Source organism: Leptonychotes weddellii, chromosome 4 (genome assembly GCF_054177405.1).
Source record: "Leptonychotes weddellii isolate Sample4059 chromosome 4, ASM5417740v2, whole genome shotgun sequence".
NCBI lineage: Eukaryota > Metazoa > Chordata > Mammalia > Carnivora > Phocidae > Leptonychotes > Leptonychotes weddellii.
Window position 1 is genome coordinate 113,642,948 of NC_138372.1, and position 23,652 is coordinate 113,666,599.

Consider the following 23,652-nt stretch of genomic DNA (forward strand, 5'->3'; position numbering starts at 1 on the left):
GGGATCGAGCCCCGCATCGGGCTCCCTGCTCGGCGGGAAGCCTGCTTCTCCCCCTCCCACTCCCCCTGCTTGTGTTCCTGCTCTCACTATCTCTCTCTCTCTGTCAAATAAATAAATAAAATCTTTATTTAAAAAAAAAGAGGGCACGTACTGAATGGAGCACTGGGTGTTATACACAAACAATGAATCATGGAACACTACATCAAAAACTAATGATGTAATGTATGGTGATTAACATAACATAATAAAATAAAAATAAATAAAAAAAAGAAAAAATAAATACATAAAAAACCAGAGTATGAAATTCCCAAAAAGAAAAGCCAATAGTTTTGATATCACTGCCCATGATGTATTACGTTTCAATATATCTGTGTTTTTAGGAAAACTCGTTTGAGGGTTTTAATGAATTTTCTTCAGAGTTTTAAATATAATAATCTGTTTTCTCACTTGAAATCAGAAATTCTAGAGCATCTAAACCATGCCATATAAAAGTCAGAAAAATAAATAAAATCTGTGGAATACTAACATGATTTGAAATATGATAATTATACAATAATAAATTAAGAAATACTTAAAAACCCCTTGGAAAAATCTTATGTACAAGCTAGGTCTTGGTACCAATACAAACCATTTTTATTTTCCTGAAGCAGAAGGCACAGAGAAAAAATTTCACCATAAACAAATACTGTGAATATTTTGAGAGATCAATCAATATGCACATCAGAAAAAATAAATTCTAGACTAAGGTAGCTAAAATTTAACAAAGCAGTATTTATATTCCCTAGTAAGTCACTGAATGTATTTCTTCTTTTAGAATGTTATGCCAAAAGATGAATCATCCTAATATCTTTATGGCTTATTGGCTTTTCCAATTATGCAGACATTTGTATTCAGTGTTGTCCTTCTTAAGAATTTTAAAAGCTTTGTTAAAAGAATAAAAGAATGCCTTTATCTTTTCTATTATAATCTCTTCAGGGGTCCCACATACTTAACGTTTTCTAAACCGATCTTGTTTGCCAGATCACCAACTTGCTTATCAGAAAATTTCATTATGTTGTCCAAATACAAGTAAATATGGCAATTTAATATTGAGGAATTTTAAAAAATTCATTATCGAAGGTTGCATTTATTACACAGGGTCATTGCTAAAAACAAACTTAAACAAGCCAAGCTTCTTGTCCTACAACAAACTTACAACATAGAAAAGATCTCAAACTTAGAGATAATGCTAAAGACTGACTCAATTAGCAACTGTTTATTGCCTGTTATGGGTACATCAGAGCTACATTAAAGCATGGAAAAAAGGGGAACTGTGTTTGTATGCTTAAACGTTTTGTATTCTACTGTCCTTTATTGGAACGTGGAGAGTTACCTTTATGGGGAAGTCAGGTCATAAAATCCCACCCGGAGCAGCCTTTCTGTTTGATGTAGAAGCAAGCTAGCTCACCTTTCTTAGGCTATAACCTCAATGCACAGTGGTTTCTAAGTGGATCTTCTCAGATTTTCCCTGTCCTCTATCCACCATCCCTCCTAAGTAAATGGAACTTGGTAGGATTTGGTGGGATTTCCTTTATTTAATCCTCCCCAAAATGTACAACTTTATCAAGGAGGATTGCCATGAGGCTGCCCATGGTTCATTCCTTCATGCTAGTTCCATACCTAGTAACAATTGCTCAGTTTGTAATACTGCATATCACTGGCAACATTTTCTCAATTGCCATCTGTGAGCCAATAGAACCCTACTAAAACATTACCTCTCTCTGGTACAAAGTAATGCTTTGTACTTGCTTTCAACTACCAGAGAGTGGGAGACAGAATGGCTCCATACAGAACAATTCAGCAATCTAACAGATGCTTCCAGGGGATATAGGAAAGAGGGGGTGGTCTTCTGTCAGGTACATATGTGAGGCAGCCTTCTGTTTTAGTACTGTGAGTAAGGGCTCTCTGATTGAAGGAAGGAATGGCTAAGGAAGGAATAAAAGTTTTGTTAGTTTTCCAAAAGGGTGTTTTGGCTGCCCACACAATTCCATTTTCAACCTGTTAGAAATCAGCTCTTTAAAAAGACCTCTCACAGCTGCTGCTGAGCTAGATGCCTGCTGACCAGGCAATTCTCTGAGTTAGGCTAAGTATATAGCATCCTGAGCTCAAGAGGAATCTGACTTGGATTTTTAACCTCTATTATGGAAGAGATGGATATAAGATGGAATCATATACACCTGGGACTAAAATTTAGTGTTCAGCTCAAAAAGTCAATACCTAGCAAGTTAGAGAAAGAAAGATACTAACATCCCTTGGTAGATCCTTCTCTATTTTTGGTGTTCCGGGTATGGCACAATCCTAGGACCACCTTGAGAATGGATGGGGGGTGGGGGAAGCCATGTCCTTGCGTAGCTGTGAAGAAAGGAGGCACTACAGAGAGGGCAGTCCCCTGGCCATCAGTATTAGCGTCACCTGGGAACTTTGTAGAAACAGAAATCCTTGGGCTGTATTCCAGACCTTCTGAATCAGAAACTCTATGGGTGGAGCCCAGCAATCTGGGTTTTAATGTCCTCTAGAAGAGTCTAATGCATACTAGAAGTTAAGAACCACTGTCTACAAAGTCAAATAAGTACATTAACTGCCTATTTCCTTTAGAGACATTTTAAAAAGGGTCCTCTCTAGGGATGATAGCAGACTGAAAGCATACCTCCACTTCGCCAGACGATAGACATGGAATCGGGTTAAAAACGTGCATGAATGCTGTGCTGGAAGAAACTTGAGAATTCCAACGCCCAGAGCTGCCTCTAGCTCAGACCTTCTGTGTTTGGCTGCTTTCTCTTGACGTTTCTTTAGCTCCAGAGCCATTTGGCGATTTGATTTTAATCCTTTCTCTTGGCCGCCTCAGATTCGGGACAGTTGGAGTGCCTCCAGTGCTGTCCTTCATGCATGTAACAATCTAGCCAAGGTGTGGGAGTCAGTGGCCCACATTCCGGTCACATCTGCCTGGAAGCTGCTCTAGTAGTCCCAAAGGGTCTGAGAATCAATCCTGCTCTATGCCTGATCTTCTCCACCTTACTTTGTGTTGACATTTTTACCTTTGAGTTGAGATAAAGCAGAGGAGACTGAAAATAAAATGTGTATTTTCCACGTGTGCTTTCCTCAGATTTCGCTTTCAAAATTCTTTTTTTTTAAAGATTTATTTATTTATTTGAGAGAGCGAGAATGAGAGAGAGAGAGAGAGAGTACATGAGTGGGGGAGGGTCAGAGGGAGAAGCAGGCTCCTCGCTGAGCAGGGAGCCCGATGCAGGACTCGATCCCGGGACTCCGGGATCATGACCTGAGCCGAAGGCAGTCGCTTAACCAACTGAGCCACTCAGGTGCCCTCGCTTTCAAAATTCTTAAGCTTCTGCCAGCAGAGTAATTAGCAGCCAGATAAGAGGCCACCTATGGCAGCTACCTGTCTGCAACTGGCCCCACAGGAGAGAGCTCTACACTTGATTGGAGAGTCACAGAGAGTTTGCAGACCCATAGTTCATTTTCAGGAGATAAGAAGTTAAGAGGAAAATTTATCAGGAAAGAGCATGGTTTTTATCTCTGCGTTACCATCAGTCCTTCTATTTTAGGGGTTGATGTTCGTAGGTTCTTGCGAACGAGGGAGGGAATTTAAAAAGCAATATTTAAGGGAAGCCCTCTGGTGAAGGAGGATGTTACTCTACCGCCTTCTGCTTTCAGGAAAAAGGTGCTTCATCCTGTCGCATTGTTACTTATCCTCATGTGACCTAAACAGCCAGAGTCAAGAAAGAGCAAGAGTGCCTCAGATGAATGCTGGAAGGAAGATTTTAAAATGACTATGCTAAAATAAGAAGGGAAATCGGGGGACTGCTGGAAGGAGTATTTGCTGGAGGCTCTGGGAGGTAGATCTCTGTCGGGGGTCTACAGAAGGCTGCCGAGGAGTCGGAGAGATGGTGTCATAGGGCCCCGAGTCACAGAAAGCAGACCATTCACCAGAGGGTCAAACTGGAATGGCCAGGGGTAAGGGAGAATGCCGGGTGGTGTCCGTGGGTTTCAAAAGGAGTATGGGAGGAAGAATGTCCAGGTAATTCCCTGAGGAACTTAGGGAGGAGGGCAGCAAAGTTTCAGAGAACAGCAGCTGTAGGATAGAAAAGGAATTACAATAAGCGTTTAGTGAATTCAGAGACATGCCATTCAAACTACATCGTTATTCAAGGGGGCACAAAGGTAAATGAATATACTAGGCCCCGATAGTGTCGGAGTCTCAGGCCTGATCTCTAACTTCATGAAAGCTTGCAAAGAAATTAGAAAGATCATGCAAATCCATGCAGGTCTCATGCCACATTGTGGGCTCAGGGCTTAGTGGAGAGCTTGGCCTTTGAAGGTCCCCAGTAAATTTTTGACGTTGATGACAATTTTGGCTTTTTTAAGACTTCAAAAGTGAGTGAGTGACAATAAGTTGTTAGAATTTTTCTCAAAAAATAATTCTGGAGACACATACTGGAATCCCGAAATGGAATATTAACGTTTAGAAGGAGACTTAGAAATGACTCGATGACTGATTCTGTAAAAGAGTCTTTGTGAATTAAAAGCAGACTTTGGAGGGGGGAGATAAGTTAATTTCTAACCGTTTGAAGAAAATGGTTCAAAGTTTCTGAAAACTAAAACTGTTTATTGTGGTTCATTTGCTCTAATTGATATTTATTATGATATGCTATTTATTTTCCCGTGAAACAGAATATCATATTCTTCAACAAAACAGCTCACCTAAATAGTAGTATATCATGTTCTGAAGTCCTTTGTAGAGGTCTTAGAATCCAGAAGGGTCACGCCTCCTTCCACAGCTCCTTAAAGTCTTTTCAGCATCTCCACATGGATATCCAGCTGCCTCTCCACACCTCTACCTACATGTCTAAAATGCTTTTTAAACTTACCATGTCCCCAACTAAATTCCACTTCATCCCCAACAAATCTGCTTTCCCCTCAGTGTTCCTTATCTCAGCAAATGGCAACATGGTGATTTCACTTGCTAGGGACAGAAAAATGGCAACATTTTTTTAATTCCTCTCTCTCTCTCTCTTTCTCCTTCCCCGCCCCCTGTCCCCCCAAATCTAACTCGTCAGGGGTGCTATTGGCTCCACCTACAGAATTTATCCACAGTCAGTCCTCTTCTTACCACCTCCACCATTGACACCCTTAGGCAAGCCATGCTCAACTCTCAACAAGATTGGTGAAATAACCTCCTAAAGAATTTCCCTGCTTTCATCATTGCTCCCCAACAGTCTATGCTCAACACAGCACATCCTTCTCAAAGCGGAAGTCTGATCATGTCATTCTGCTTCAACCCTCCACTGGCTTCCATTTTCATCAGGGAAGAAGACTAGGAATTTTAGCATCAAATTTCTAGATGACATTGTAGAAAGTCCTACTTGATCCAGACCCAGCTATACCCCTTTCTCACTCTCTCTTTTTTTTTCTAATCAAACTTTAGCTTTATCAAAGCTCAGTTCAAATACCACCTTCTCTATTAATGTTTCTCCAATTAATCCAGATTTTGTTTATCATGTCTTCTGAACTATACAGGCTAGAAATGTTAGCTTGGCATTTAATTTCATGCATACCATAGTGTATTCAATTTGGTTCAAAGAAACATTTGATAAGTGTCCATTCTAGTTATAGTTAGATACTACTTTCTTCCAGAAAGTATTCAAGGAAGATTAAAATACATAATATATAGTGTAATAACATAAAAACAGAAAGATGATTGCTCACGAATTTGAATGTCTTCTAGGCCAAAGTGAAAAAGTAAGAATTCACTTATTTGAATCTTCTTTCATCGCATCATGTAGTTCAACTGGATCGACAATACCAGAGATTTAAAGAAAAGGGAAATATGTCTCCTTTTTGAGTGTTTTGGATTTTTCTTTTAAGATTTTATTTATTTATTTGAGAGAGAGAATGAGAGACAGAGAGCACGAGAGGGAAGAGGGTCAGAGGGAGAAGCAGACCCCCCGCTGAGCAGGGAGCCCGATGCGGGACTCGATCCCAGGACTCCAGGATCATGACCTGAGCCAAAGGCAGTCGCTTAACCAACTGAGCCACCCAGGCGCCCTTTTGCTAGTATCTTTTGTATCTCATTTCCTGCCCTGGGATAACCAATGAGAATCACTCAATACTAATGCATATGCAATTTACAGGTTCAGAGTTATCAGTGCTCAAGGACCACCCTTGACCAGGAGCCTATGGATAAATTCGTTACCCTTGCGTCCTTCAAGTGGACACATTTCATAAGGATCCTCAGAATTCTTTGGGACTGTGCTGCAGCCATCTGTACAGGGCCTGGCTCAATAACACATCCTTGTATTGTGTTTCTCTCCTTTCGCATTTTACTCCCATGTCCTTCACTCCTGTTCCCCAGGTCATACAAGCATGGCACAGAAGTCTCTGTCTCATGTTGTGCATTAGGGCAAACCAGGTTAAGAACTGTTTAACCCTAAATATACACCAGATAGTGTCACCTCTTTTCAAGGAAATGTAACTCTATTACAGTATTCTGTAGAAAATTCATATACAGGGTGTGCCCTGTTTTCCTGTCCTTATCTCCAAGGTGAGCTAATCATTAAAAAATGCCCTAAGAAATCTCTTTTAGAGCTTACCAATGTATCAAGCTCAACCTAAGCTAGGTTTTAGGGACATAAAAATATGAAAAATAGAATTCCTGCCTTTAAGACACTTGGAGTGTATTGACAAACAGACATCTAAACAGACAATTAAAATATAGTAAAGCAAGAGCAATGGTAAAGTTTTGCATAGGTGCTAAGACTTCTGAAAGAAAAGGTTCTGAAAAGAAGAGACTCTAGAATGAAAAACCAGGATTAAACCAAATAGTAAAGGAGGGGAAGTAAGAAATGCCAGAGATAATTATATAATAGTTCAGAACCTTAATAACAAAATATTGCAAAAAAGTAAAAGCAGTGGGCTTTATGAAGTATAAAATCAAGGAAGATGAATTTGCAGAAACAGGTAGGGGTTGTGCAATAGAGATTCAAATGACTTGGTAAGGAAACCATAACTCATCTTGCAGGTGATGAGAAGCCAGTAAAAATGGTAGTTCTTAAACTTTTTGGAGTCAAGGATTATTTTGAAAATCTGGTTGAAGTTACTGTCTCCCTGTCCAAAGAGAGCACATCTGCCAAAAACTTCTCATCCCATTTACTGTGAATTATTGTGATTCCCCTAAAACCTGCCCATAGACCCTCTAAAAATACTCATGTTAAGATCTCTTGCACTAAAATATTTAAATCATAAGAGTAATATGTTTGGATTTGTTTTGAACATTCTGGTAGCCATATGGAAAATTGGTTTTTGAAGGGCAAGTTTCTAAGTATGACCATCAGTGAGGACATTATGTAATAATCCAGGTAAATAAAAATGAGCAGCAAACTTATAGTAGTGTATAAAGAAGAAGTGATGGATTCAGGGAATCTCCTTAGGAGGCGTAATTAGCAACACTGGGATTGATTAACAATACAGGGTGATGAAGAAAATGAGTTTGCTTTTGGACATGTTGCCTTTGTGATGTTTTTGGTGCATCCAAGTAAAATGTCCTACAAAAATTTGGCTACTCCAATCTTGAGCTGAGGACTCAAGATAAAGATTTGAAAAATGTCAATCTATATGTAATTAAAACCATGAGTAGATGAGCTGATTCAGAGAGATGGTATAAAAGAGATTGGGAAAAGAGTGTGCATACAAAGTACAGTTGAAAGTTAAATAAAAATAAGGTATTAGAAGTTTCTGTTTTATATGGCAATTAAGCCAGACAGTCATTTCAGAATGGGAGAGACACAGACAGTTAAAATAGGTTGAGGAATGAATGAAAACTATGGAAGCAAAGGTAATGAATGAAGAATATTTAGAGAGTTTGGTTCAAAGAAGAATGAGCGAGAAAAAGCAACAGTTAGATGTTTGAGATAATTATGGGAGGGATTTTGTTTTGTGTTTGTCTTTTTTTTTTAAGGCTGAAAGAGAAATGAGCTTGCTTCTATGCTGTGGGAAATGAGCAATGGGGATGAACAGAATGAATGGTAATGGATAAAATAAATCAAGGTCCAAGAGAGAGATGAGATGAGGGGATCCAAATCATCAGCCTAAATAGATGGTCTGAGCCTTACACAGGACAGAGGGTCTCACCCTTCGTGAATTGGAAAGGTGGTGAATACTGGCTGGGCTGAAGATAATTCTGTAGGTGCTGTGTGAGGGCGAGTAGCACATCTTTCTTCCTTAATATATCATTTTTCTAGGTGACCTAAAAAAGAGATAATAGTTTTGTAAAGACTTTGAAAGGAACAGAAGAAAGACAACCAAGAAGCCAAGAAGCCCAAGTTTAAAGTTGGAGACCATTGACTTGTACTCACCAATCCTAGAGTGTCTGACTTTCTCCTGCATTGCTCCAGGTGCACATGTGTAGGAAAATGATGGATTAATACAGAATTAGGGTCTGGTTAGTCACAAATGACAGGAGGATGTAGGTGCATGGGAACTGAGGAGACCACAAGTCCCAGCTGAGTAGGGCAGAACTGGAACGAGCGGAGGCCAGGTACCTGGGAGAAAAAGAAATTGGGATCCATATTTGACTGAAGAGAAAGTGTTAAGAACAGTGAGTTCGTGAAAGAGCCTAAAGGAAGCAAGTTTATTGTCAGAGAACAGAACATTGGATTGAAAGATTGCTGACATGGAGCAATTCTGGGTTATATGTCCTTGGGCAAGAGAAGGTGAAGTAGAAGGGAAGATTTCCAGATTTGAGATCAAGGGCCAAATTAGTGGGTAGATACACAAGAACACGGAAATCATTCAAGGTGATAATGATGCTTGAGTTGAAGAAGAAAACTTTGATTCTGAGCAATGTCTTCACAGGCAGAAAGAAGGAAGGTTAATATTTCTAATCCTGTGTTATCTGAGGTCGAGGAATTAGGCAGCTTCCTTTGGAGAGGATGCACTCTCATATTCTTAGAGGAAAAAAGTGTGCAATATTCTTGGGAAAGGGTTTCAGTGATGACAAGGCGGAGCAGGAATCATTTTGTTTAGACACTGAGAATATAAGAGAGTGTTTAATATGGAAAAGGAGTTTTAGAAAGCAAAGAGAAAAGGTTTGGGAGTATGAGTAAAACTCTTGTAGTGTAAAGGAAAAAAAAAGATTTAACTTTTATTAAGACTGAATTTCCCGGACTTGCACACATAACCCTTGTTTGCATAGTGCCTATTAACCTCTTACAGAAGTAGTGCTGTGTGGATTACAGTTTGGGAAACACTGGCAGAGCACTCAAGGATAGCAGGGCTGTGAAGCATTCCTTAATGGAGCTGCTGCCAAGTCACGGTAACTCCAACTCTTAAGGTATCTGGAGGGCAGTGTTTGCACAGAGATGAGCCAGCTTCAAGGCCACCCAATCTGTTGAGTTGCTTTCATGGCCATTTGTCTTTTTGACTCAGCTAAATTGAGAAGTCTGAAATCAGGATCAGTTGTCACTTATTTACATCTCTACCATATTAGGCTTATTACTGAGCATATTAATAAATACAAAATAAGTCTTATTGAAGCTTGCAGTGAGCAAAAAGAAATTTACAACTTAGTTTTTATTTCTTGCTTCTTTCTTTCTGCCTTTGTTGGAGATTTATTTTCCATTTAGGTTTTTAATCTAATTTGAAATACCCAAATATGTTGGATTTCATTGTCAATTTTTAATAATAATGTTTACTTACACCTTTCAGTGTCTCATGTTTCTACATACTTTCTCTCTTTGAAAATTTGATGAAATGGTCCTAGACAAAGGAAATGCAAAAAGACTATTTGATACTGCAGTTTAGTGAAGTATTTATTCTGATGATTAGAAATAAGCAAAAAATAGTTGGACAGATTTGAGAAGTATGTAGCTAAATCATTTAAAAGTGATGTTGTTCTTTCAAAGTAAAATTTTAAAAATTAATTCAAAGTATAAAATCAATAAAAAAGGTATAAAATGTATATATTTGACCAAAAAATGTCCTATCAGGAAATTACTCTTGAGAATTCTTTAGTTAGCTTATATAATACAGTAAATATGGTTTTGTGTATAGAAGGTAATATGTAACTATTAATATATAATATGTCCAAAAATGTGCAGATTTTAATATTAATATTAACTTAATATTAAAAGAATAAAGATGAAAATATAATTTATACTATTTATAGTTACACAAAAGGTAAAGAGTCATGCATATGTGCTTGAATATGCAAAAGCAAAATGCAAATTAGTATGTCATTCTACTGTGGCATATAAAAACAAAGATATAAGGCAGTTGAAAAGTTTAACTTTTGAGCCTTGTACAGTTATGGATTGTACTTGAGTTTGTATTTTTAAAAATATTAATGCTATTTGTTATGCATTTATTAATATTCTGCCATGAGGGCACTTGCCATCAGCTAAATACAAGAAAAAAATAAGGGCACTGATAGAAACTTCCAATCTCTGGATTATCTAATATACTGTCCTCCAATATTATCAGAGCTCATTCTTAGGACAGAGTTCCAACAGTTATTAATGAGCTCTACCTCATTTGATAGGGTGATTTCACAGTATAAGGTAAATCCAGACTGTCTGGATTAGGTATCACTAGTCTCTCCATTGCAAGGTGGACACAGAAGTTCAGAAATATATTGTCTTAAAAGTACCCATGTCTTCCCTTCCTGAAGACCCAGTGCCTATGAGAACCCTGGGGAGTCACACAGATTAGGAATCTTAACTTCCATTGTTGAGACTTACCTTGACCTGCAGGCCTTTAAGCTCAAGTTTGGTTGACTTGGAGAACTGTGTTTGATAAACCTCTGTATAATCATGGAAACCCTCTCATCCCCTGGATCCAGAAGTAAGGCGAGCCCACTGTGTTGGACTCCTGCTTTTCTTCCACTCACTTCCCTATTGTAGTTTTAGTGAAAATGTTTGCTTATAAACTTTCCTCCAGTCAGGCTGAGAATAAAAGCAGATTCTGCCTACACTTAATCTTCCCATGTATATAAGGGAAAAAGATGATGGAAGACTTGTCCTTAAAGGCTACAAAAACAAAAACACTATATGACAAAGGCTTTAGAAAACTTTTATTTCTACTTTGAGGAAGGATGTCTGATTTTAAGTTGAAAAGTTCATAGTCATGTCCCCAGTAGTATATGGTTCACATTTCACAATTCAACATTATTCGAGGTTTCAATGACCATTTTTAATTCTTTAGGCTTCAAGGAGACAACCTGGCAGAAAGCACGGAGGAGACTTCACAAGCACTTCATTCTCCAGATGAAATAGTCCCAGATTCTTTGGGTAAGTTTTAAATCCAACAATACTGACTGTATTTGAATGGCACCTGAAGATTAAAAAACAAAGAAAGAAAGAAATGAAACCAAACATCTTGCCCTGCTCCAGATCATCCAGATCATGGTAACGGTCAGTCATATATCCACCACTCCCTCGGGCTGTGTATGTCAGAAGGTTAAGGGCAAAGGAGAAAAGCAAACAAGATGTGTGGATTCTGAGGAACAGCCTCGTCATGTCTGTGCCTGATTTAGGTACAAACTGGTCAATTATATGTTGGCTCCCCCCCAAATTTTGTCACTACTTCCAACTTGTTTTTGTAACTTACATTGCCTACTCCCATTTTCACATTATAGATCCCTTCAGACTTTCCCAGCAGAAATGTCAGCACCATACTTGGTTTTCCTCCCTCTTTCTCAGCCCTATATTAAATTGGTCTCAAATCGTGGCAGTGAATTTCCTCCCCAAACCAGCCTCCTCTTCATTTTCCCTGACACTACCTCCTCTGTGCTTTTGTCCTTTTTCTCTGCCTACTGGAACAAGCCTGTAAATGGAACTCCTTGTACTATCTTATCTCTTTTTAGTTTATTATCTTTCTAAAAGTAAAGCTGCTTCTTTTATCCCATTTTCTATAGGACACAATTCAAACTCCTTAACACAGCATATTAAGGGGTGCCTGGGTGGCTCAGTGGGTTAAGCATCTGCCTTCGGCTTGGGTCATGATCCTGGAGTCCCAAGATCGAGCCCCCTGTAGGGCTTCCTGCTCAGTGGGGAGTCTGCTTCTCCCCCTTGCACGCCTTCCCCTGCTTATGCTTTCTCTCTCTCTAATAAATAAAATCTTAAAAAAAAGACACATAGCACATTAAGTTCATGTCAGGGGACTTCAAAATGTTTCCTGCATAAATAAAAAAGTACGTATAGTGCCATGACAATGGCATCTAAGATATATCACCACTTCGTCATTCAGTGTTCTGGCTAGATGCGGCCAGTACATCCAGTTGGGATAATTAGAAAAGAAGCTATGGGAAAATATTTTCCTTACATTTGGATAGAGAAGGACATATTAAAGAAGGTGAAAAAAAAATCCCAAAACATAACAAAAAAATTTAACTCAAGTTTAGAGTGTTAAAAACTCCTGTTCATCAAAAGATGCCAGAAATAGGTGAATCAGTAAGCCACAAAATAGCAAAATACATTTGCAATATATTTGTCACTGATTAAAGATGAATATTTAGAATACATAAACAACATACAATTTAATAAAGGTCAACAAGCCAATAGAAAAATAAGCAAGAGATATGAACAGATATTTCACAGAAGAGGAAACACAAATGGCCAAAGAACATACAAAAAATGCTTAACTACTATAGTAATCAAAGAAAAGCAAATTAAGACCCTAGGGGGATGTTATTTTACAAGCTTTGGTTCGGTATTAATTAGGAAATCAAACAAAAGTGCTGGTGAAGACAGAGATGAAAGGAAACTCATACACCCTAGGTGGGGCATAAACAATTTTGGAAACAGTTTTCCATTATTTTAAAGTCTTGAATAGTCACATAACTTAAAGCTCAGAAACTCCACATCTGGGTAAATATCTTAGAGAAACAAGTCTCAGGTACCATGAAACGTGAACAACCTTTGTTGATATGCTGGTGGACAGGAAAATGGATACACTATGGAATTGTCCCCTTATAGAAAACTGCATTTCAAATACACATAGGATGGTTGAAATCAGAGGTGTGCTGGTAAAAGTTAACAACTCTTTCTTTGAAAAAGAAAGCCCTGATTTGTAGAGATTGATGTTTTCCATGATGTAAATACTACCACTGTGGCTGATTTAAAGCAACTGATCTGAAAATGCCAGTGGGTCTCCCAATCTGTATGAGCAAGTTACCGCTCACAACTGAATGAGTCTTAAAAGCATAATACTGATTGAACAAAAGCAAGTCGTAGAACACCATTTTTATAAAGCTCAAAACTAGCAAATCTAAATAATATATTCTTTAGGAAAATATACATAAATGATAAAATTATATTTAAAGAAGGGAATGAAAGACTCAAAATGGTGGTTATCCTCAGGGGATGGGGAAGCAAGGAGATGGGATAAGGCAGGTGCTCACAGGTATATGCAGGTTACTGGAAATGTTCTAATTCTTAGGGGGTGGTTTGAGGCTGTTTACCATTGTGCTTTGTAACTAAATATACTATATATATTTTTACTATATATACATATATGTACATATATGTATATATACACAAAATATATATATATATTTTATACAGTTGACCCTTGACCAACGTGGGAGTTAGGGGTGCCAACCCCCCGCACACTTGAAAATCCAAGTATAATTTTTGACTCACCAAAAACTTAATTGCTAATAGCCTACTGTTGACCAGAAGCCTTACCAATAATATAAATAGTTGATTAACACATATTTTATATATGTACTATATACTGTATTCTTACAATAAAGTAAGTTAGAGAAAAGAAAATGTTATTAAGAAAATCATAAGGAAAATATATTTATAGTACTGCACTGTATTTATTGAAAGAAATCCATGTGTAAGAGGACCCATGCAGTTGAAACTCGTGTTGTTCAAGGGTCAACTATATATACTTTTTTACATGTCAAATATTAACAACATTAAACATTAAAAAACAAAGTGTTGGGGCGCCTGGGTGGCTCAGTCGGTTAAGCGTCTGCCTTCTGCTCAGGTCATGATCTCAGGGTCCTGGGATCGAGCCCTGTGTCAGGATCCCTGCTCTGTGGGGAGTCTGCTTGTCCCTCTCCTCCCAGCTTGTGCTCCCTCTTGCTATTTCTGTCGCTATCTCTGACTCTCTCTCTTAAATAAATAAAATTTTAACAAAACAAAACAATGTGTTGTGGGAACATAAGCCAATGCCAGTGTAGCACAAGACAAGAAATGATAATAGTTTCTTTACACTGAAATCTCTTGTAGTACTAATGAGATGATACACTCCCATGGTAGACCTTTAACATTGACAATGACAGTTGAACCGTGTGGCACTAGCGACACGGAGAACCCAGGTTGGCCATTCCTTGACATTCTAGGTTTGGAGTCAACCTGGCTTCTCTTCATTGATAGTCTTGCATGTGTACCTTTACTTAAGCCATTCTTCCTTGATTCATAGTGAATTCTTTCTCCTCCCCTCTGCCCATTCGGATTCTATGCTCTAAGATCATGTCAAGTCTCCCTGGTGTCCAACCTGCACCAGTTTTCTTTTTCCTTTTTCCCTAATAGTTTTTGAATTACTTCTTGTGTGTTGTTCTCACTCCATTGGATTATATGCTTCTTGAGGCTTTCTTGTGTTCCCCATCATGCCTGGTATAAAACTAGACAAAAAGCAGACATTATTTAATTACTGGCCCATTACTATTTTTTAATTTTGTCAAAACTACTGGAATCCACTAATCCACCAAGGAGATATATATCCTTCAGCAATCACATTTGCATAATAACTGAGTATTGTAGGGATTTAAATTTTTTGGAAAATTTTAACAATGCATCATCACTAATATGTGGTTGATTATACTTCATTGCATCCACTGGGTGGGGGGGGGGAATATTCATTAAGCTCCTTTCTTGAACTGCTTATATCCTGAATTCTTTACTTTCAAATTTTAGTAAACTGAATCAGCAAATTACAAAATATGTTTCTGATTCAATACACTCTTTTCCACTTAAGTTAGATCACTAGATTCAGTAATTAAATATTTTTTGGCATTATCCGAATGTGCGGATGTGAATTTTATGTCAACTGTGCATCCACATTGAGTTTGGCTCAATAAACATACATATTTCTATGAATAGGTGTAACTTTCTGCAAAAAAAACTGTTGTGACATAAACAACAAAGGTAAAACTAATGAGAGAAAGAAGTTGGATATAGCTAAACATTGTGATAAACCCTACAGATTTCTAGGTTCCTACCTGTGTGCCCAGTCAACCGCATTAGCTAAGTTTCTCAGCCCAGTGCTGCCAGATACTGTTAGATTTTGACAAAATCACTTTGTCTTTCTGTGTTTTGGTTTCTTCTTCTCTAAAATGAAAAGACAAGATAAATTCTAATATTTGAGAAATTTAAATACTCATTTCCACCTCCATGTGATTGAAAAAAGCTCAAAGAGTTTATTGCTTGAATTTTGAAAATCATTTATACTTTTTAAGTACAGTAAGTAAGTATACTGTTATAAAGAAATTGTTCTGGAGTAGAGTAAAATAGCTTACACATATGCACCCACCAATTATTGCTAAAAAGCAATGCACTCAGAACACTTAAAAAATGGAATGTACTCCTCCAAGCACTACACACGAAGATTTTATTTTCATGATGTCTATTGTCCCTACTGGTATATTAGATTGATATTCTGGCACTAGATTTGGACTATTTAGAAGCGTTCTTTCAATTTAACAACTTTTAATATGGATATGTAAATTTGCCAATATTTTGGCAGCACTTCACCATTGTCCTTCTACACTAAGTTGAATGGACCTCACTATATTGTAGATCTCACTGGATATGGCACAAATAGCCAGGAAGAATTCAACCAAGACAAGAACAGAACAGAATGTAAAACCATAAAAAGTTACCACTACCTTCCCTTTATAAATGTTCATTTTTCTTAAAAAATTAATATTGTAAATGTGTTCAAGTATATTCCAAGAGAGAAAGAGTCATAGAAAATTATTTTGGTCAACTTGTTTTGAAAGCATCAAGTTGAATGCCTGGCATACAATTGAATTAAATGATTATACAAATACACAAATAAATGGATGAATGAATTGATTAGTACATACATGCATTAAAAATCAAACAGAATGACAGGAGTGCCTGGATGGCTCAGTCATTTAAGCATCTGACTTCAGCTCAGGTCGTGATCTCTGGTTCTTGGGATAGGGTCCTGGGATTGAGCCCCCCCACACCCAGAGTCAGCTCGGTGCTCAGCGGGAAGTGTCTGCTGTCTGTTTCTCCCTCTCCCTCTCCTTCTGCCCCTCCCCCTGCTCATGCTCTCTCTCTCAAATAAATAAATAAAATCTATTAAAAAGAAAAATCAAACAGAATAACAGTACTTTTTAAAATCATTAACTGGGGGTGCCTGAGTGGCTCAGTTGGTTAAGCAAGCATCTGACCAGCTCAGGTCCTGGCATCGAGCCCCTCATGGGGCTCCCCGATCATCAGGGAGTCTGCTTGACCCTCTCCTTCCGCCTCTGCCTCTCTTCCTGCTTGTGCTCTTTCTGTCTCAAATAAGTAAATAAAATCTTTAAAAATAAATAAAATCATTAACTCACTGAGAAAAACTTGAGAATAGTGAGTATTTCTAACTTAAAAAATCAACAAATCTACAACAGGGCTGGTTTTCTTCTTCTGTATATGTAATTTGCTTTGTAATGTAGAATAGAACATTTTAATATTATTTATTAAGTCAATATTCTTCTTAATTTTAATACATAAGTGAAACAAAAAATAGTGAGTGAATACTAAAATTACACTAATATTTGCTCACAGTTATATAGAATATAATTCAGCCTTGCAGGACTTAAATTATGCTAATTCATACATTCTAATTTAAAGAATCAATGTATTGTCACCCTTACAACTGGGTGTTAGTAGGTAGGGGTTCAAGTATTCTTCATAAATGGATTAATATTTTTGAACTTGTGTAATTCTCATCATCTATCCTGATTTTATCAACAAAAATTTGCTTCTTTTGGATGTCATTGTTTTGTTTGGAAGGGTGGTAGGTAACATTTTAAAATTTATCTATGGCTCAAGAAAGTATGTTGTTCTTCCAAAGTTAGTTTTATGTTGGAAAGAATTCTGTGTTCTAAAAAAAATCTACATTTACATCTACATAAACAGTGTGCCCTGGGATTTAGTAATTTTTCCTTTGAATGTGAAACTCTGAATTATTAGAGACAGAGCTCCACGGTTCAAAAGCTATGATTATGGATTTGCGCTAAGCTTTCCACTGTCTCTCTGGTCTTAGGTGACCATTAAGCTTTTGAAGGATTTAATGCTTTTATTTTCTTCCCAGAGTGCACATTTTACGCAGTGGAAAAAATCTACCTCCATATGTATGTGAATCTGAAGGAAGGTCTTCTTGAGGGATTCATATGGCTCTTTCAAATATTAATAAATATAAGAAATCAATTTTAAAAGTTTCCAGTGGTTTAAAATACTTTCCTCTTAACTGATTTTTGGAATTTGAATAGAAGGTTATTAAAACACAGACTTTTTCTAATGTTCCATATATCTATCCTTATTGCAGAATTATTTATAACCCTTAGAAATCCTTGTTGTTGTAATTAATGTAACTCAGTAGATGTAAGGAAAGGGTTGCCATCATTTTATTCACATATTAGAAAGTCAATACTCACCCACTCCTCAAATCTAGTCAAGCTAGGTAATCAGGACGTCTCACTTGATACTTAAAATGGAAAACCCACTACCATTTCATGGGATACACCTTTCTTTAAACTTTTCAGAATTTGCCATTCCATTTAATAGAGAGAACACAAATTGGTGCTTAAATTGTGTAGCCAAAAAAAAAAAAAAAACCAAAAAGAAAGAAAGAAAGAAAAGGAGACAGTGGAGAAATAAAACAAATATAAAATTACAAGCCAGAAAATGGACGTTAATAAAAGTTCCAACAGTTAGCTAAATCATGCCAAAAACAGGCTTGCTCTGACAAACGTAACTGCAGCTGTCACACATTTTTTATTTCATCGAGTCCTTCTCAATTAGAAATACTTAACATTTTTCATATGTTGTCTTTAAATTAAATAAACAGCATTCTACCGTTTATTTTAACTCACAAACACTATGATTTTTCAAGAACCAGTTTGGTCACTTCCATATCCTTCTCATAATAGGTTTACATATCACAGAGTTAGTAAGCAATATTTGACAACAATTTATTCATTCTTTTTGTAAAAATAGATTCTTTACCCGGGACTGAAGAAGCACTAATGGAAGAGGGTGAAGAATTTGAGAAAGCATCTAAATTAACAGGACCTGTAAGTACATTCATTTACTTACTTTTTTCTTAATTCCTAAAACTAATGTATATTACCAATAGGAAATTCTAAAAGGAATAGGAAATAATATTCTTTAAATTAAAAAATATTTTCAAATGTGCGTTCAGTATATCCCTACACCATCATGCTGAGTGCTTGATTACAGGTATACAGCAAAGCGGGACTAAGCTCATTCAGCAATTGGGGCAGAAGACTTTTTTTTAAAGATTTTATTTATTTATTTGAGAGAGAGAAAGCACGAGCAGGGGGAGGGGCAGAGGAAGGAGCAGACTCCCCGCTGAGCAGGGAGCCCGATGCTGGACTCCATGCCAGGACCCTGGGATCATGACCTGAGATGAAGGCAGATGCTCAACCGACTGAGCCACCCAGGCGCCCCGGGGGCAGATGATTTGAATGAGTTAGAAAAAGCTATGTTCTGCTATTATTAACTGCTGGCTTGTGCACATGAATATTCTAAAAGATTATGAGCTACCATTCTAAACTTCATTAACTGTACACATCTTGATAAAAATGAAATGTTTTGCATATCCTGAAAGTTTACATATAACTTAAGCTTGCTGTTAATTGGTTGTGAAGTCCTTGCGCTCCTTTTGTTAAACTAGTTCTCTTCAATAGAGTAGATTGAGAAAAAAACCATTAGGTTTAAGATTTTCGATGAAATTTAATGTTAAAAGAATAAACAGAAAAAATAAAATCTACCTGTGAATTCTAAGTGTAAAGTCTATACTTTGAGTTGCTATAAAAATGACTACGCAGTCTTGCATTACCTTAAATTTAATATTTAAACTGGGTTTATATACAACAATAGTCTCTGTATTAGCTTGCTTGGGCTGCTATAACAAAGCACCACAGACTGGGTGGCTTACACAACAGAAATTTATTTCTCCCAGTTCTGGAGGCAAAAGTCTGAGATCCAAGTATTAGGATTTGTTTCTTCTGAGGCCTCTCTCCTTCCTCTTAAGGCATCTTCAGATGTTAAAAGCTGTTAGCATCTCTCATCTGAGACTCTTTTTCAGCCCAAACACAATTTGTTCTTTCAACAAATTCTTACATTGTGTAGTTTTCAAAGACTTCAGTACCTCTGATACTTTCTCTGAGCATATTCTTGTTTGCCAAGTCCCCTGTAAAGTGTGGGTTCTGCCACAACCAAGCCCAGGGTTCTGGATAATGTTCCCACATCAGAGAGTATCATGGGGTATGCACTTGATCAAATATAAATTATCTTTGGATTATAATCTGGGATTTTACTAGCTTTTTTAAAGGAACTTTCTGACATTTATAAAATTCAGTATGTTTTGACAATCTCATGATGATAAAAGCATGTCATCATTCAGGTTGTGAGAATGTCTCATTCATTACTTTTTGCAAACCTTTTTTTATTCCTCTGTGAATTTCACCAAAATCCCTGTATCTCCCTCATATATAAAAGAATCCTACTAGATTCTTTTCCTAATCACTTTCTAAAATCAAGATAGATCCTGTCCATAGTATTTTCCTTGCTTAATAATACCTAATAACCCAAAAAGGGGAAGAAAACTTCTCAGTGATTTCAAGCTGTGAAAGATTTTTACTTACTTTTCTCAGTGTTTACATAGTGCTTTCCTAACGCAAAAATTTGTTCTAAGCCAATTTTACTTGTTTTCACTTATCATCATTAGATTTTGGGTTCTTAAAAATTCTACAATTCTATTTAATGTCAAAATAACTATTTAATTCTTTTTGGAAGCATGCAGAATATAAACAATACATGGAGAAATAAATTAATATCAGGACCCTGAACATAATTTCTAAACAATAGCTGCTTTTATTATGATGAAAACATGGGTTAAAAAAAAAAGTCAGATAATATTTTAGATGCAAATCCCCTAAATAATATTTTTTAGGATTGTATTTTTGGTTAATCAAAGAGAAAATTGTGGCTTTATCTAAATATTAATGGAGAATTGGAAGAAACCTGGACTTTTTTCTTTATTACCGTAAGAAATGCAAAATACTTCAAAGCAAATTTTGAGTCACATCCTGTAAAAATATAAACATGCCACAAATGTTGAAATCCATCTAGAGCAGTTTCAACACATGCTGTCTTATTTGCTAACCTTCCTTGTTGGGTATTGGATATTAATAAGTAGGTAACAGACTCTTGAAAACTGTTTTCCCCAGTGGCTTAACCCATGTTTAAAATATTTTGTGGATATTTTGTGAATATTTGAAGGAGGTAAAGGGAACATTTAGATTTACATTTTTATCCTCCCCCAAATAAACAAGGCATTTTTTTTGAAACTTCCCTTTCCTCCACCTCCTCCTTCTGCATTCTGGAATGTTTCTTAGCACATGTACATGTTATGAAGATTAAAGGTAGACTTGTTAGAGGCATCTATTTATTAGAAATGAACCAACAAAAAGAAAATCTTAGGAAGAAAATGCCAAGCAGCAGATACTGATTAATGAACTTTAGTTCATTATATATAGTTCATTATATATATAGTTCATAAATATAGTATACAACTTTTGTTTAGATCAATGATCCATAAAGATTTAATATTAATGATTTTTTAATATCACAATTTCTATAGCTTTCTTAATCTTCACAATTCTATTTTGTTTTGAAAGTATGAAACACATATATGAGCATAATGGGAAGATAAAAGATAACTAAGAAAGACATTTAACGTTCAACATCTTACTTTTTTCTTTTTCCTTTGTAAATCTATTTTATTCATTAGTCAATACCAATCAGCCCATCATAAGCAGATTCCCATAGCATTTTATGTAACTAGTCATCATCTCTTAAAGTAGAAGAAAAATTTTAAAAAGGACTCCAGTAGGGAAGGTTTTCCTAAAGTTTTCAGGAGTTATTAAAAGTGTGCTTTTAATTCATTTTCCTTCTGAAAAGTTTTATCCCTTTGAAAAGTTATGTTAAATTAACTAGAATGAGAGTAGTAATAATAATAATGATATCACACATTTCTACAGCACTTTTTAATTGTTAAGCATTTTTACATACTTAATATCAATTGTCTCAGAATTTTGCAAGTCCTTATGCATATAGGTTTGACTACCCTTGGGTGAAATCAGTAGTACTCTAAAGTTTAGGTGAGCATACTGAGCTTCCAAAAGATCTGGTGATTTGTCCATGTCACATAGACAGGGCAGAACTAAAACTCGTATTTCCCAGCGCCCCACACTCTCCCAGAACTTGTCGGGGTCCCTACAATTACTAAGGTAGTAGGGCCACTATTAAATAGCATATGTAATATAGAAAAGATAAAAATTAGGCCATTATCAGTAGCCAATATCAAAGGTAGAATTATTCATTAGATTAAGTAGATAGTGAAAAAGTAGAAGTTTGAGGTACTGGATCATGACAGATAATTTTTAAAAATTATTTTATTTAAATTAATTAATTAACATATAGTGTATTATTAGTTTCAGAGGTAGAGTTCAGTGATTCATGAGTTGCATATAACATCCAGTGCTCATTACACCATGTGCCCTCCTTAATGCCCATCACCCAGTTACCCCGTCCCCCCGCCTCTCTCCCTTCCGGGCAACTCTCAGTTTGTTTCCTAGAGTTAAGAATCTCTTGTGACAGGTGCCTGGGTGGCTCAGTTGTTAAGTGTCTGCATTCGGCTCAGGTCATGATCCCAGGGTCCTGGGATTGAGTCCCACATCGGGCTCCCTCCTCGGGGGGAAGCCTGCTTCTCTCTCTCCCACTCCCGCTGCTTGTGTTCCTGCTCTCGCTATCTCTGTCTCTGTCAAATAAATAAATAAAATCTTAAAAAAAAAAAAAAAGAGTCTCTTGTGGTTTGTCTCCCTCACTGGTTTGTCTTTTATTTTTTCCTCCCTTCCCCTATGATCCTCTGCTTTGTTTCTTAAATTTCACATATAAGTGAAATCATATGATAATTGTCTTTCTCTGATTGACTTACTTCGCTTAGTATAATACCCTCTAGTTCCATCCATGTCATTGCAAATGGTAAGATTTCATTTTTTTGATGGCTGAATAATATTCTAGTGTGTGTGTGTCTGTGTGTGTGTGTGTGTGTGTACCACATCTTCTTTATCCATTCATCTATGACAGGTAATTTTTTATGAGAGGAAAGGATCAGTAAGTTTGGAACATAAAAGACTAGTCTTTCTTGGGTCCTTAATTACTGAAGGAGTCTGAGAAACCAGTGCAGCATGACTAAGAAAGAGGATCTTAAAATTAGGGGGAAGGAAAGGGAAAAGGAAAATAATAACACATCTTGGAAAAAATTCCCCTGACAAACAATTCAAAAGTGAAACTCGGGATTCTGGAATTTTCGGGATTAAAGGTAAACTTTGATTACTTTTAAGTTTGCATAATATTGTGCTTTGTTGATTAGTAAATAAGAAGTTTTGTTTAGTGATACAGGGACAAGTGGATGGCCTCTCTGTCTCTGTCTCTCTCTCTTCTTCACTGATTCTTTCTACTTCACTCACAAGTAGTAAGGTAGATACTTGATCGTCTGAAGTTGAAATATCCCACACATACCACATTTTTCTAATATTCCATGAATATGAAGTTAAAAAGAGTAAATTTGGGTTAGATATAAATATGATTCTCTGTTGATAACAACTCTAATTGGAAGAGACATAAAGATAAAGAAACATTTACATGCATACTTCCAGTAACACATGCAACTGATGTACAAATTCAGGAAAGAGTTTTGATAGGAAGGACATTGTTCCTAAATGAATTTCTTTTTACTGGAAAAAATTAGGTGAATTAGTCTTTGTTAACTTAAAAAAATTTTATTCAGCTAATAAAGTATGTAGGTCAGCAAAGAGTTCCACCTGTATTTCTATTTCTGGTCTGATTGTTAATTAGTACTGTGGAATCTTCTTTTAACCAATCCTGGGTGCTTTTGGGAATTATGTTAAAAAAAGAATTCTGCTACACAAAGGGAGCACTGATTGCTGAGATTTAAGGGAAATTTTGCAATCTGCTGAAATCCTATGATTTTTCACAATTTATAGGTTGCACAAATGCCTTTTATTTTTCCCCTCTACAAACCTACACACTATTTTCAAGCCAAATAGCATGTGTCCCCTTGGAGATTCATTCCTTTTATCCTATTTCTTCCTTCCCAGATCTTTATTTCTTCTCTTATAAGGCATGCCAAAAAAGACATACACATTTAAAAGATATAAAATTACAAAATTATCATGTAAACTTAACAACAAGCATAAAAAGAATTGTAACCATAGCTTTCCAGTAAAAACTACAGGTAAGGATA

The 23,652-nt window shown here is 36.6% G+C and overlaps 1 protein-coding gene across 1 annotated transcript in view; it reads left to right on the forward strand.

Moving 5' to 3' along the window:
* C4H8orf34 (chromosome 4 C8orf34 homolog) overlaps window positions 1–23,652 on the forward strand; it is a 347,083-nt gene that overhangs the window by 252,494 nt on the left and 70,937 nt on the right. The window contains 2 exon segments of the mRNA XM_081816087.1: window positions 11,254–11,339; window positions 18,294–18,370. Coding sequence (XP_081672213.1) covers window positions 11,254–11,339; window positions 18,294–18,370 — 163 coding nt within the window.